Raw genomic sequence first — 16,303 nt, forward strand, 5'->3', positions numbered from 1 at the left:
GTGGGGCACCGTCTGGGAATCTCTGAAAATAGTGGTGAGAGGGGAAACTATTGCTGGCGCGGGGGGTATCAGTCGGACACTGAAAAGGGAACTAGAGGTAAACGAGGAGAGGATCAGACAACTGGAAGCCAATTTTCAGAGATAACAGAAAAGGGAAGAGGAACTGGTGGTGATCAGGGAAAGCAACAAGGTGGCCTGGAACAGATTTTCAAAATTTGATTACATAGCGAAAACTACCAGAGCACACTCTGAGGGGGACAAGCCGAGCAGGCTTTTGGCGTGGCTGTGCAAAAGGGAAAATCCGAGACACCCAACTACGGCACTTAAAGATGAGTTGGGCACGACCCAGTTGTCTATAAATGACACCTTCTGCAAATTTTACTTCCATCTGTACCGCCACGAAAAACAAGTGCTGCAACAGGACATATTAGACACACTTGAGGAGATAGGGCTGCCCAAACTAGACAGGGCGCACAGTGAAATGCTCAACATCCTGCTGAGGACATAAGCGAAGCAATTAAGTATTTGGCTACCAGTAAAACACCTGGAAGCGATGGTTTGCCCCCTGAATTTTACAAAACATACTCGCCAGACCTAACCCCGATCCTACATGAAGTATTTCAGGAAGCGCTTGAGATCAAAGTACTCTCGAACACCATGCGAAAGACTGGTGGTCCCGATCCCTAAACCTGGTAAACCCACAGACGAGTGCGACTCTTATAGGCCCTTGGCAATGCTAAAGTACGATGTCAAGATTCTGACCACTATATTGGCTAAATGCCTCTCAAAGGTGATAGGTTCTTTAGTGCATGAGGACCAGAGCAGATTCATCCCAAACCGCAATACAGCAGTAAACCTGCGGCGGCTGCAATCTATTGTGGAGCAAACTTCTAACCGGCAAGAACAATACGCTGTTGTTTCACTGGATGCCATAAAGGCATTTGACTCCATATATTGGGAATGGTTGATTGCAGGACTAAGAGTTTGGGCTGGGTGAGCACTTTATCAGATGGGTTAAACTACTCTATGCAGCGCCAGTGTAAAGATCAGAAGGATAGTATCAGCCCCCTGGGACATTCAGAGAGGGACCAGGCAGGGCTGCCCGCTGTCGCCCATGCTCTATATATTGGGCCTGGAGCTGTTAGCAATATACATTAGAAAACAGTTTTTTTGACGCTGGGATCACGGTGGGAGGAGTGTACCATGTGGTGTCCCTCTATGCCGACGATGTGCTATTATACCTACAAGACCCGTACTTGAATGTTCTGGTGGTGCTAGAAGTGCTGGAGAGATTTGCAGGATTCTCAGGGATATCTTTCAGCAGGAAGAAATCCTGCATATTCCCATTAGCGGGATTGGCTGGAAAACCAGTGGAAGAGCTTCCAGAGGTTGGGCTTACCTGGCAGACAAAATCATTCAGATATCTGGGAGTGAACGTTTGGCACACTCCGGACTTGATGCATGAGGAAAAAACCAAACTGGCGATAAAGGGGATCAGAAAGTGCATGGGGTTCTGGTCAAGACTCCCACTATCGGTGATGGGTAGAGTTGCCATTACTAAAATGATAGTTCTGCCGAGGTTTCTGTACTTCTACCCTAATATTCACCACTACATCCCAGCCTCATTTTTTTGCACGGTAGAGAAACTACTGAAGGAGCTTTTGTGGGGTACTGCCAGACAGACTGTCTTTATCCTCTCTGACGCTGCCATACAAGGAAGGTGGAGTTCAAATGCCGGATCTAGAAATGTATTATCTGTCAGCGCAACTCAGTCACGTGGCCAAAAGGCTAGCCGATGAGGCTACTTCGGAAACGAGACTGATAAAACGACTAGTGGCCCCTGCGCACCTTAAAGAAATACTCTGGATCTCACTGAAGTGCTTGAACGCAGCACCAATGATTGTGATACTGGGCAGGAAGGTTTGGAACAGGGCCCTAAAAATATCGAAAGGTGACCGCCCATATTCCCCTGAGACCACATTGGCAGCCAAGGTCTGTGCAACCAAAGAAGACCTAACGCACATGAGATTATGGGAGGGGTTTGGTGTCTACACATGGGGAGATGTCTACGAAGAGGGGGTTTTCAGGAAATTCAAGTCCATGACAGAAAAGGATGGGCTGCCCAGAGGCCAATTCCTATGGTACCACAAGATCAAAAAAGAATGCGAAGGCGATCTGGAAAGATTGGCTGGCAGAACCAGAAATAGACCCAATATTAGCAGTGCTACACAATCTTGGTCCGAATTGCCTGAAACTCCCTCGACAGAGAAGCTCCTTCAAGGACGGCTTCTTCCTTTGAGTTGGTGGGACCAATCAACTCAGCAAACGCCCGGATACCATTCTCGGAGCTGGTTAAGGTTAACCAGGGGGAAGGATACCAGTTTGTGTTTGGAAGCCACAGCAACTTGAGCTGAGGTGATGCCATTTTGTTTGCTCCGACGACGATCCCGTGCAGTGCAGGAGTCCCCCGACGTCCTCCCTCTTGTCCCCATGACTGAGGCTCAGGAACAGCGAGACCTGCAGGACCTGCCAGGAACCAACGTCTTTAGCTGCATCTTTTTGCTCCACTTTAAGGTACTGTGCCATTTGGTTGAGAGAGATGAACTCTTGCGGTGTAAGTTTGTGAAACTTTCCCAACTCATAGGTCTAATCAGCTTGTGACCCAGCATATTTTTCAGTATCGTCAAAACTACTTCTAAGAACTTTTACAAAGACTTCTCCATTTGTACCAGAATTGTGCTGTCCTATACAAGAACACTGGACTATTGACTTTGGCCTGGCCTATTGAATCGAACTGACCCTCCTGGTACACTGAACCTTTGCATTATCAAAAAGAAGGGTCTTTCTAACCCTTTGTACAAACCTATGTTTTTTATTCCTATTTAAAAGTACTGAAGTGCCATTTGGCTCCTTTTTCAGGGGAGAGTAAACTGTCTTTCTAACTTAGAGTTTGATACTGTAGTATATTGGTGTTTAATATTGAGTTGATTTCTACTAGTGAAAGTTTCCTAAATGACTTGAGTGTAAGTGTCTACTTGAACCACTGTGATTGTGCTACTTCTATGTAACTTCTGCTACTTCTCACATTCCCTCTTGAGATAAGCCTGGCTGCTCAGCTCGCTACCAAAAGTGTGTGGTACAGACTTATACCAAAGGTTGGTTTTTGCTTACACCTGTAGTCATAATTGTGTGTGGTGTTCCAAGAGGGTTTTGCCTGCAATTCTGCCCAACAACCCTTTCCTGGAGGAAAGGCAAAAGCACAAAGTCAGAGGTAAGAAGAGTCTCTCAGGGAGTTCGGACAGCCAATGTTAGTTGAGCAAAGTCTAGGGGAGCCGAAGATCTTCTTGCAGGTAAGTAAAAGTCTTGCACAATGTTTTTAGAAAAGTTTGTACAAATGAAATCTATGGAAGGCCACAAGCTGGGAGGCGTGTGAGGGACAAAGCTGCAAGCAGCTCGGCAAAAGGGCAACCAATACACGTCTCAATTGAGAACTAGCAAGGCTATACCACAAGAGGTAAGTCCCTTAGTTTTACAGTACCTTGGGTTTGAAGTAAACTGGATCCAGCAGGCTTCTGTTCCTGTGTAGGTCTACAGATCCTTTGTTCCTGGGCCTCAGTCGTAGACACAAGATGGAGGACATCTGGGGACTCCTTCACTACAAATGGAAAGTCAGCAGCAGCAATAGGCAAACTTCAGATCAGCAGCACTTCGCGGTTTCAGCTCCTTGCGTCTCTAGCAAATAGCACCACCGCAGTTTTCGGACACCTTGTTGGACTTTCCTCGCATCTGGGGACCAGCACTCTGTTGAGGTGGCTCAGGCTCGGTCAGTCCTGCTTCATAGGAGTCCGGAGGATCTTCCAGGAGCTCGGGTCCGACTTAAAAACGATGCACTCGATCTGGTGTTCCTCTCCCTGGCAATCGGTTCCTACAGCAGCAAGGAAGTACAGCCAGCTCCGAGAGAGACAATGTCCAGACGAGTTCACTTTGGAGTTGAGTGGTCCCACCAACTCAAGGGGAGGAGAAGTCCTTGCAGGGTTTCGCTAGTTGAGGCGAATTTGGGGCTTCAGCACAGCAGCAGGGCTTCACCGGGCATACCAACGGTCCAGGAGTTGCAGCGGGCGTCTTCAAGTTCTCTTTGGATTCCTTCGTCCAGTGGTCGACTCTGCCTTCCAAGCAAAAAGCCTTGCCTTTTTTTTGCAGGTTTCTCCCATTCATTCGCAGCCTAGCTGTCACTCACACAGCACGGTGGCTGTCCTCCAAGGACAGTCAGCCAGCCAATCGCTTTTGGGTGCATTCCAGTAACCAAGGGGATTAAGCACAGGGATTTTCGGGCACCTCCCTCACTTTCTGTCCCTACCAGACACGCTGGAGCCAGAGACCGGCTTCAACAGTGGAACCCGCCAAAGACAAAACGAACGAAGGGACCAAACCTGTATCTCAAGAAGGACCTCTACAACAAGTAATGGTGAAAAAAGAAAACCGGGCCATTTTGACAAAATGGGCACCCATGGGTGTCTTCCTGCAGCTGCAATTGCAGCCCGTGGAAAAAACACACAATGCTAGGAAAAAGTAAACCACTGCCACCAACCATTAATTGTAGAAAGGGTAACATAAAATTGTTACATGAGAAGCTATACAAAGGGTATACTAAGAAACCCCTCCAGCACCCTATAGTAAGATAGTGTGTGCTGGGTCTAGAAAGTTACAAATTTAAGTAAAGTCAATTTCAATTCACTGCTCTTGGAAACAGTAGTTTATCCAAGAAAAGATATTTAAACCGTTGGGAAATCTGGAAGACTTCCCTGTGCCACTTCACTGAAGGTTCTGTGTGACACAATGTCAAAGATGCCGCCTATGGAGTTTGTGAGACTCCACAACCAAAAGAAAAACAGCGTTCAAAATCACATTAAAATACACGAGAGAGTGGGGAAAAAAGGGCCTCACACTCTCCAGGTAAAACATTAAAAAGTCCTAGAGTCCAGCAAAAGTGCTGGATGTCTCTCTAAGGTAGAGAGGAATTAGCACATTTCTGAGAATTCTCCCTAACAAGGGAATTGGCACAAAAATAAAACACTTACATCCGTCTGGGAGAAGCTAACTATTGAACCAGTGCTACAGTGTGTTCTACTTTGACTAACCATTTTCTCTCTTCAACCCAATTTTGTAATGGTGAACAAAAATAAGTGCTAATACTGACCTTAATTGACGTCACTCTGTGTGCTGGAACATGTTCAGCATAGAAAGAAATTACTCACCTGCATTATTGGCTCTTGTTAAAATTAATTATATCTTGCTTTGAATGTTACTATTAGTTGCTGCTTTTATTTAAAAAATGCTTAATTTGCCTTGTGAATGTATAAATAATGTAATAAAATTCTAAGTGTGTAAGTGTTGACTTGGTACCTTGTGTTTACTGATTTCATTCCACTACTAAGATAAGCCTTGTTGCTTATTCACTCTACCAACTTGTGTAGTACAGGCCTATATTAAGAGTTGGGTGCCTAATACCAACAAAGAAGTCCCACACCAGTTTGACTTTACAACACTGGAACCAACGTGTGTTGAGGAAAAACCGTGATTCATCACATGCCCCCATAGTTTATTTTTAGCTCCCTGATTTGTCCTGGAGAGTGGATTTTGCTGAGCTCAGTGGAAGTGGGTCTCTTAACTCTACTCTTCTTCCAAGACAGATTGATTTGATTCAGCCAATTATTCAGTTCTACTGGATTGCTTCTCTTCCAGAGTCTTCATTTCTCTTCCTTCTGGTTCACAGAAGATTCCCATATTACTGGCTAGGCCAGTCACTCGTCTCATCCACAGTACGCAATAAGGGCGCCGCCAGTCTCTTGTGACCGAGTCTGGGAAAAACCTTGCTCCATTACGGGGGTTATCAGTACCCTCAAAAGAGGCGAGTTAAACAAGAGAAGTAAGAAAAAAGTCACTACTTACCCTCCGAAGCCCATCCATGAGGAAAGCCATAGAAAATAGCTGTGAGTTCCATTGATATCAAAGGAATGGCCATTGTAAAAAGAAAGCTCTTTCCTAGCAGTAGTCACTAGGATGATCAAGAGGTGAGATGGGCAAACAGGTAAAGGGAGGAGGAGGAACAAAGAAGTAAGTGACAAAGACAGTCCACATAAGAAAACTGAGATCAGCAAGAAAGGTTGAAAAGTTAGGTCTTCAGGGACGTTTTCGAAATGCTTGGAATTTTTGAGACAAATATGAAAGGGAAGTCTGTGCCATAGTCTGCAAATGCATTCTAAATGTGTACTTACTTGTATATTTTGTAGCAAATTCCAATGGAAGACTATTTTACAAAGAATACATTTTTATAGATATACTGTGTGGGCCTTCCCCTACTATATGAAAAAATATTTTACTGTACCAAGTCAGGAACCACAAGGAAAACCCCCCTAAGATAAATACATTGATATCTGGGCCCTAGAAAGGGAACCTAAGAAGAATCTCCTCAAGGGTGTCCCATCCCAGCTCATGTTTCATGCATCACAAACAGACTTACCACACTGTTGAGCTACGGCCACCATGGTGTAATGCCGGATCAGACTGGCTACAAATGGTAGGGCACTAGGCCTTAAGTCTTTAATTACAGCCGACATAAATGCTCCTGTCAGTGCCTGTTCAAATGTCTTGCGGGCAGGGGTGTCTTGGGCTTTGTAGCGATGCGAAATGATTACACTAGGGATGGACTTCTCAGTAAAGCTGTAAGACAAAATAAAATCAGCTATAAGTTTAAATAAACATTGCAGCTGCCAAAGTAGAACATCAGCATTCAAATAAAATAGTCTTGCTGTAACATGTTTCCTTCAACCCACTAGAAACTAACTCTGAGAGACTTGCCTGTACAGCTTCAGCAATGAGTTGACGCTCGGCTGACTTTGGTGATTCTGGTGAGCAGGGCTTTCGCGTATTGTTGCGTGGGAACGAGGGGTGGTCGGGGTGAAAGTCGGCCTAAGGCAGCCCCTCGAGCTGTTGAGCGTGCCTCGCTCCACGCTTGTCTTTAATTTAAATCAGAGCAGAAGGTTAAATATTTGGTCTGCCCAGTTTACTTTATTGTGGCTGCTAAATACCCTTGCCTAGGCTGGTGTGGATTTGTTTGGTGGCAAACACCGTATGGGATGGAGCTTTGTGCCGTCGAGGCCCGACTAGGATAGAGATTATTCTATTAATAATAGTTAACATTTTTATCATCTTAGATTCAATACTGGTTGTTAGGCCAGTTTTCCTCAAGTACAACTAAGGGCTTAATAAATCCATTGAACTGAGACAGAACAAGACTCCACTATTAATATAAGGCTGTACCACCTGAGTATATGTTAGCGTAGACAGAGCAGACAGGCTCATTTTAGGAGGGAGAGAGGTCTGTAGGAAAGTGAATAGAACCTGCAGTATACCATGGATTCAATAGAAACACTTAGGAGAAGTATTATAAAAAATAAAGGTTTATTATAAATACAAGTAGGGCAAGTACTGGTCATAGAGTCAAACACATTATTAAAAAATACCACAATTCTTAAAAGTACACAGACCAAAGCATAAACCTTCTTCAGAATACTGAATACCGAACAGTAATTCTAGGGAAGTCAGACCTTATCATACACATTTAGTATAAGCCACACCTATTCATGGGCAGTAAAAACCATATGTTACTTTCAGTAATACAAGGGTAGTAGACGCTGTCAATTATGCAGTGACACTCAGCAAAGAAATCACAATCAACCAACCCTGCTACCAAGATACTTTTCTGAATAGTGGAACACAGATTCAAGGAACAGTATATACCTACGACTACATTAATGATAACACACAATTATACTAGGTGAGTGTTAGGGTAAATTCTCATTTCTGTGATAATTGCCTTCAGCCTTAGAGACCCCCCAGCTCATTTGCTGGACTTAAGGACTTTACATGTTTGTCCTGGAGTGAGTGAGACCTTTTTCTCAGTCACTCATGTATTTTTTATCTGGTTTGGACTTTGTGTTTCTATGATTTTGGAGTCTGACAAACTCCCTAGGCATCACCTTTTGTATTGTGACACCCAGCACCTTCAGAGCAGTGTCACAGAAGTCCTTTGGATTTCTCTTAAAGGTTAAAGAATCTAGATGATCACTGCGCCGACCGAAATGTCGACACCAATTACGGCGCAGCGCAGTGATCAGACCGATCACTGTGCCCGCATCCCCGACCAATTACGGTGCAGCGCAGTGATCAGACCGATCACTGTGCCCGCATCCCCGGCCAATTACGGTGCAGCGCAGTGATCAGACCGATCACTGTGCCCGCATCCCCGGCCCGCATTTTCCTTCCCAACCCCCCACCCCACTTACCTTGACGGCGGCACACTTCTGTGTGTGCCGCCTACACCCTGCCATCCCAGTGGCGTCAGCTCCTCCCACTAACGTGGGTTAGAGCTGACGCTGCAGGGTGCTTCTTTTTTTTTTCTTTCTTGTTCCCTGCTAACAAAAATGCTAAGCGGAGGAAACCCACGCAGCCCTCGACTCCCGTTACGGCACCCAAGTAGAGCAGGGACACCCCTGTAACCCCTGCTCTGCTTGGGCGCAGTAAATGGCGCCCTCATTTTGTGCACCCCCAAAGTCGCAGTGACTGCAGGGGTGTTAGGAAGAATTCTCAGAAATGTGCTAATTCCCTCTACTTTAGAGACCCCCAGCAACTTTGCTGGATTTTGAGGACTTGATTTTTTTACCTGGAGAGAGCGAGACCCTTTTTCCCACTCTCTCATATATTTTAATGTAAATTTGAACTCTGTGTTTCTTTTCGGTGTGGTGTCTGACAAACTCCATAGGCATTGTCTTTTACATTGTGTCACCCAGCACCTTCAGTGCAGTGAAACAAGAAAGTCTCACATGCTTCCCAAAGGTTTAAATACCTTCTCTGGGAAAAACTACTGTTTCCCAGAGAATGTTCATGTTAAATTCCTAGACCTAGCACACACTATCTTCCTACAGAATGCTGGAGGGGTTACCTAGTGTCCCCTGTGTCTAGAAACTCATGTAGCAGTCAAATGCTACTCTTTGCTATCGAAATGGTTGGTGGCAGTGGTTTTACAGCAAACTACCAAGATTTTTCCCGACCGCGAACACCGGTAGCTAAAAATCGCAGGAGCCATGTTTTTCAAGATGGCGCCTGAGCCCGCTTTGTTTAAACAGGTACCGGTCGTCTTTTTTCACCATTTCTTTTTTAAAAGGTCCTTCTACTGTTGGTCTCTGCGCGAAACTAGGTTTGTTCCCTTTGTTTCTATGCCTTTGGCGGGCTTCAGGATTGAAGACCGCCTCTGGAGTCTGAGGGTCTGGGGTGGGCAGGAAGTGAGGGAGGTACCCGAAACTCCCTGTGCTTAGTCTCCTAGGAGACCCAAATGCACTCTGGTGTGATTGGCTGGCTGACTGTCGGCAAGGACAGCCACCCTGCCGGGTTAGTGGCAGCTAGGCTGGAATGAAAGGGAGAAAACTGTTTAAAAGGCGAGTCTCTTGCACTGGAAAGCAGAGTCGACCACTAGAACGAAATAACCAAAGACGAGCTGGAAGAGGACGGCTGCTGCAACTCCTGGACCGCTGGTTTGCCAGGTAAAGCCCTGCTGCAGGTCCGAATTGCCAAACTCAACTCGACATAGAAGCCCCTTCAAGGACGGCTTCTTCTTTTGAGTTGGTGGGACCAATCAACTCGTAAGCCACCTGGATACCATTCTCGAAGCTGGTTAGGATTAACCAGGGGGAAGGACACCAGCTTGCGTGCTTGAATTACAGCCACTGGAACTGAAGTGACTCCATTTTGTCAGTGTTTTTCGACGGTCCCGTGTAGTGCAGGAGTCGCCCGATGTCCTCCCTCTTGTCCCCACAACTGAGGCTCAGGAACAGTGAGATCTGCAGGAACTGCCAGGAACCAACATCTTCTGCTGCATCTTGTTCTTCATATTAAAGTAATGTGCCAACCCGATTGAGAGAACAACTCTCGCTGTGAAAGTTTGCAGAACTTTCCAAACTTGCAGGCCTAATCAACTTGTGACCCAACATATGATTCTTTTTCGTACAAACTACTTCTGAGAACTTTAGCAAAGACTTTACTGTTTACTTCACGAACTGCTCTTTCCTATCCAAGACACATAATCCATTGACTTTAGCCTAGGCTTATTGAACTGAATCGAGTCCTCTAGTGAACTAAAACTATTTGCACTGCCTAACTTGTGCCTTTGTCCTCCTATTTAAAGTGACTGAAATGCATTTTGCTCCTATTTCAGAGGAGCCTAATTTACTTAGAAACTTACTGGTTTGGTACTGAAGTGTATTTGTGTAGGATATAAGTTGCCTCCTTCTAGTGAATGTTTTCTAAATGGCTGTGTAATAAATTAACAAGTGTTTTACCAAGAAACCTTGAGTGTAAGTGTCTACTTGAACCAATGTGATTGTAAGACCTCTGTGTAACCTCTTTTACTGCTCACATTCCCTCTTGAGATAAGCCTGGCTGCTCGGCTCGCTACCATAAAACTGTAGTACAGACTTATACCAAAGGTTGGTTTTGCTTACACCTGTAGTCCTAATTGTATGTGGTGGTCCCCGAGGGTATTGCATGCAATTCTGCCCAACAGGTGGGACCAATCAACTCCAAAGTAAGCAACCAGGACATGCTCTCTGAGCTGGTTGATTTTCCACAGAGTTGCTGCTGGAAACCAAAAAACCAGTGAGCGGAACACCAGATTGTGTGCATTGCTTTTAAGCTGTTCAAGAGCTCCAGGAAGATCCTCTGGACTCCCAGGAAGCAGGACTGATCGAGCCTGAGCCCCCTCAACAGAATGCAGGAACCTAGAAGCAAGGAAAGCCCATCTTGACAGCCAGGAACCGCGGTGTTGCTATTTGCGGTAGACACGAGGAGCTAAAACACTGATGTGCCACTTATTTTAAGATTTCCGGTTGCAAGCAGTGACCATCCCATTGCAGTGCAGGAGTCCCCCGAAGTCCTCCCTCTTGTCCCCACGACTGAGGCCCAGGAACAGTGACATCTGCAGAGCTGCTCAGGAACAGAAGTCATCTGCTGCACTTTTGCTTCAATATAAAGGTACTGTAAAAGTCTGAGAGAACTTACCTCTTGCTGTAGAGTTCCTTGCATCTTCTAGAACTCACAAGTCTAACAGCTTGAGCCCCTATATTGATTCTTCTTTTTCTTCAAAGACTTCTAAAACATTGTGCAAAGACTTCTTACTTACCTGCAAAAAGTGCTTCAGCTCATTTAGACATTTGCCCATTGACTTTGGCTTAGCTTGTTCTACTGAATGACTCTTATTAGGGGATCTGAAAGTATTTGCTTGATTAAGAATATTTGTGGTCTCTTGTATGTTCCAATAGCCCATTCCTTTGGCTTACTCCTAAATGATTCTAAATGCAACAGTGATATATTAATGTCCCCAGCACCCTAGCTACTGAAGTCGCCTGAGGGTATAGGTTGTGTCTGTGGGCCATTCCAAAAGGGTACTCACTGATTTAGAGATATTAAGAGTGTGTATTTTGTGAAGTATATTTGAGTGTTACTGTTATATTGCTCCCTTCTTAAGAAGGGTTACCCTAACTGATGTATACATTAATAAGGAACAAGTTACTTACCTGTAACTGTTGTTCTCCAGCATGGGTCTGGCATGGATTCACATGCTTATGAATATTCCCCGTCAGGCTGGGAATCCTCGGTAAAGAAATAAATCAGTATCAGTTACGTTTCTGATCTGTCTTTCTTAGTAGTAACCAATCACTGGTCTCTGGGTCATTCTGCCCCAGCCAATGACTGCCCTCTCCCTAAGGCCCGCCTCTGGCAGCCATCCTCAGATTTGGTAGCACGTAAAGTGGCAGTATGACCAAGTGAAGAGCCTCAGAGGAGTAGGAGGGAGGGTTCTCACGTGAATCCATGCCAGACCCATGCTGGAGAACAACAGTTATAGGTAAGTAACTTGTTCCTTCTCCAGCATGGGGTCTGGCATGGATTCACATGCTCATCAATGTAAGAATACATAGCAGTACACACATGCACAACCACGGGAGGTGGCAAAGGCTCAACATTAAGCATTACATCAAAACTCAACATTAAGCATTTCTTACCTCCTCACCAGGCTCACCTTAAGCGAACAGGTTGCGCAGCACTGCTGGGCTGACTCTGGACTCCTCCCTGGAATCCCGGTCGACGCAGTAGAATCTCGTGAAGGTGTGCATCGACCTCCACGTAGCAGCTCTGCAAATGTCCAGCAGGGGCACACCAGACAAGAACGCTGTGGTAGCAGCGATCGCTCTGGTCGAATGGGCTCTCGGACGGCGGGGCAACGGTTGGTTTGCCAACCGATGACAGTGCATGATGCAGCCGGAGAGCCCTCTGGAAATGGAAGCCTTCGAGAGCCTTCCCTTGGTTCACAGGTCCAAAGTTCACAAACAGCTGTGATGCCTTCCGAAAACTCTTCGTTCGGTCCACGTAGAACTTCAGCGCTCTAGCTACATCCAGCGAGTGCAAAGTCCTCTCGGCCGGTGACAAAGGCGGCGGGAAGAAAACAGGTAACACCAAGGGCTCATTGATATGGAAGTACAACGGCACCTTGGGCATGAAGGAGGGGTGCGTCCTCAGCACTACCCTCATATCGTGAAAGGTCGGGTATGGAGGCTTGCAGGATAGGGCCTGAATATCTCTGATGCGTCGTGCGGAGGTGATGGCCACAAGAAACGCTGTCTTCCACGACAGAAACCTCAACGGGGCCGAATGCAACGGCTCGATGGCGGACCCATGAGCCTGGTCAGCACCACGTTGAGCTCCCACTCCGGGGCTGGCGCCTTCCCCGGCGGAAATGATCGAAACAGTCCTTTCATAAATTCTTTCACCAGGCGATGAGACCACAGGGATGACCGCCCTGTAGTTCTGGTGTATCGGGAAATCGCTGCCAGATGTATCTTGATTGAAGCATGAGATAGTCCAGCTTTGGCTAGCAACAGTAGGTATGGTAGCACTTGAAGGGCTGTATTCCTGAGAGGGTTAATCTTCTGTGCACGGCACCAGACAGAGAACCTCTTCGACTTGTGTTCATAGCACTTGAGAGTTGAGGACGCCCTGGCCTTTGCAAGGACCTCTCTGCAGTCAGCCGGGATATTGTATCCTCCAAACTATAGTGCTGCAGGAGCCAGGCCTGCAAGTTCAGCGACTCCGGGTCGTGATGAAGAATGGCGCCTCCTTCTCTGGAGAGAAGATCCGCGTCCGTCGGCAGTTTGACTGGTGGGGACGCTGACAAGTCCACTTCGGTGCGACGAGGATCAACCTGCACCGGGACCTCTTGAGTTGGTTGATGAGCCTGAGCAGCAACGGCAACGGAGGGAACGCATAAAGGAACAGGCCGTCCAAGGGAACGAGAAAGCATCGCCCATGCTCCTCGGCTGGGGGAACCTGCTGGCGAACCTCTGGCACTTGGAGTTCGTCGCAAACAGGTCTATTTGGGGTTTGCCCCACCGCCGGAAGAGTTGATCCACTTGATCCTGGCGTAGTTCCCACTCGTGGCACAAGCGCAGCTCCCTGCTGAGTGAGTCGGCGATGGTGTTTTTTATCCCTGCTAGATGAAAGGGTACCAGGAACATCCCCTGGGCAACGGCCCAGTGCCACATGTCCTGTGCTTCTTTGAACAGGGCTGGGGATCTGATACCTCCCTGCTTCCTGATGTAGAACATTGTGGTGGTGTTGTCGGTGAAGGTCCTCACCACTTTGCCCCTGAGGGGCGGGAAGAAAGACTTGAGAGCCCAGAACACCGCCTGGAGCTCCAGTGTGTTGATGTGGAGCGGCCTCTCCTACGGGAGCCATAGGCCTCTAGCGTGAAGATCCCCGGTGTGCGCTCCCCATCCTTCCAGGGAGGCATCCGTCGTCACCGTCACTTGATATGCTGGGGTCTGAAAGTCTGTGCCCACCGCGAGATGCGCGCGGATGCCCCACCATCGAACAGCTTGGCGGAATACTTTGTTGAGTGAGATCTTGTCCTCGAAGCTGAACGTCGCTTGCATCCAACTGGCGTCGAGAAACTCCTGCAAAGGAAGCATCCGAAGCCTGCAAAGGCGCACCAGATAGATGCAGGAGGACATCATCCCGAGAAGGGATTTGATTGACCTCACTCTGGCCACGTCCGTGGCCAGCAGACGCTGTACCTTGCCCAGGGTGGCCTTCGTTCTTTCCTCCGACGGCGAGGCCAATCGCGCCACTGTATCGAGCTTGACTCCCAGGAACAGTGCGACCTGCGACGGGACAAGGTGGGATTTGGGGAAGTTGATGGAGAATCCGGGGTCCGTGAGCAGCTGGACGGTCTTCGCTGTGTGTTCGACGGCGAGCTCCCTTGTTGTTGCCCGGATGAGCATATCATCCAGGTAGGGGTAAACGTGGATCCCCTGCAGGCGCAGCCACGCCGCCACCGGTGCTAAGCACTTGGTGAACACCCTGGGAGCCGACTTCAGTCCCAACGGGAGGGCTTTGAACTGGTAGTGCCGCCCTTGGACCATGAACCTGAGGAACTTTCGGTGCCTTTTTAGAATGAGGATATGAAAGTACGCATCCTCCAAATCCAACGACGATAGGAAGTCGCCTTCCTCCAGCTGTCCCAGCATGTGCTGGAGGGTGACCATCCGGAACTTCTGTGCCTTGATGTACTTGTTCAGTCGACGCAGGTCCAGGAAGGGGTGCCATCTGCCCGTCTTCTTTCTGACGAGGAATTATCTTGAGTAAACTCCGGAGCCCCGAAGCCTCTTTGGGACGAGCTCGATGGCACCTTTTCTGAGCATCGCCTTTACTTCCAACAGTAGTTGAGGGACGTGGTTTTCCTTCCTGGCCACGGGTGGAATGTGGAGACACTTCTTTAGGAATTCGAGTGTGTGCCCCTGGGCCAGGGCATCGAGCACCCAACGGTCGGTGGAGATGGATTTCCACATGCTGACGAACCTCGTCAGCTGGCCTCCCAGCGGGGGTGCTTCGGTGGGGGCCCGACAACACGCCCAGTTCAGTCTTGCTTGGCCGTCGGCTTGGCCTCCTTGGCGCCGACTGCGAGGTCCTCCTGACTTGCCTCGTCCCCTGTAGGTTTCTTGCGACGAGGAGCAGGCCGCTTGACGGTACGTTGAGGAGCTGCCACCAAATTCCTTGGAGGCACCTTGCTTGCCTCCGGAGTTCCGAAAGGGCGGACGTCGTTGTTGTAGAACTCCTAGGGCCAGAGCCGTCTCCATGTGGGTCTTGGTGGCCTGAAGGGACTCATCCACTGTCTTCCCAAACAGGTTGTTCCCATCAAAGGGCATGTCCAAAACCTTGGCCTGTACATCCTGGTGGAAATCCGTCGCCTTGAGCCACCCCCGCCATCGAAGGCAAACACTATTGCCCAATTGGCAGAAACCGGTGTCAGCAATGTCCGTGGCCACCGTTATGGCTTGGTCAGAGGCCACCTCACCTTCCTGCAGGATTGCCAGGGCCTCTGCCCTCTTATCGTCCGGGAGGAAGTCCAACAGGGGGGCAAATCTTGTACCACAACTCCCTGTCGTAGCAGGCCATGATCGCTAAGGCGTTGGCCGCCTTAATCGTCGTTGTCGCCGCCGACGAGAGGACTCGTCGTCCCATGGCATCCAGCTTCTTTCCCTCGCCGTCCGGCGGGGAAGTAGAGGTCGAGGCCGATGCCCCTCGCTTTCTTCTTGGCCGCTGCTGAAACGACCGAATCCGGGGTCGGTTGTGCTCTAAGGCACAAAGGGGCAGCGTCGGGGACCCGGTACTACTTCTCGTACCGGTCCCTCTTAGCAGGTGTCGTGGACGGGTTCTTGAAGAGGGCAAGTCCCTCGTCCCAGATGTCATCAAACAACGGCACTGCAAGGACCGTTTTCCTTTTGGCCTCACGCCATTGGTAAAGGAAGCCTTCCTCCTTCTCTTTGGGGCAGAGCTGAAAAAGCTCGGATGCCCTGGCGATCATGCCTTGAAACGAGCCAATTTCGTCGGGAGGAGACGCCTGAGGAATCGGCGACGGGAGATCAGTCCCGTCGTTACCACCGTCATCATCCTTCCCCGTTGTGGCCGTATCCGTCCCCGTGTCCTCCCTCGGGGTCAGGGAAGGAGACAAAGGCTGAGAGGCCCGTGAGGGCTGAGAAGGCGGGGTTGGATGGAACCTTCCCGACGGACTCGGCTCTGTCGGGTCGTCCGCCGGAGGCAAGGGCAACCTGGTCCTTATCTCCGTGCATAAGGCCTGGATTGCTGTCAAAATGGCCACCGAGTTGTCTTGTGGCCCGGGCTGCGACGGACGCGACGG

General features: G+C 48.5%; 1 protein-coding gene across 8 annotated transcripts in view; it reads right to left on the minus strand.

Moving 5' to 3' along the window:
• Nucleotides 1-16,303, minus strand: part of TRRAP (transformation/transcription domain associated protein) — a 2,065,012-nt gene that overhangs the window by 1,522,261 nt on the left and 526,448 nt on the right. For all 8 annotated transcript variants that reach the window (XM_069647248.1, XM_069647247.1, XM_069647244.1 and 5 more), the window contains exon 23: nucleotides 6,521-6,720. In XM_069647248.1, coding sequence (XP_069503349.1) covers nucleotides 6,521-6,720 — 200 coding nt within the window. The remainder of the gene's footprint in view (nucleotides 1-6,520; nucleotides 6,721-16,303) is intronic.

The sequence above is a fragment of the Ambystoma mexicanum genome, chromosome 2q, assembly GCF_040938575.1.
Source record: "Ambystoma mexicanum isolate Mex_15411 chromosome 2q, UKY_AmexF1_1, whole genome shotgun sequence".
NCBI lineage: Eukaryota > Metazoa > Chordata > Amphibia > Caudata > Ambystomatidae > Ambystoma > Ambystoma mexicanum.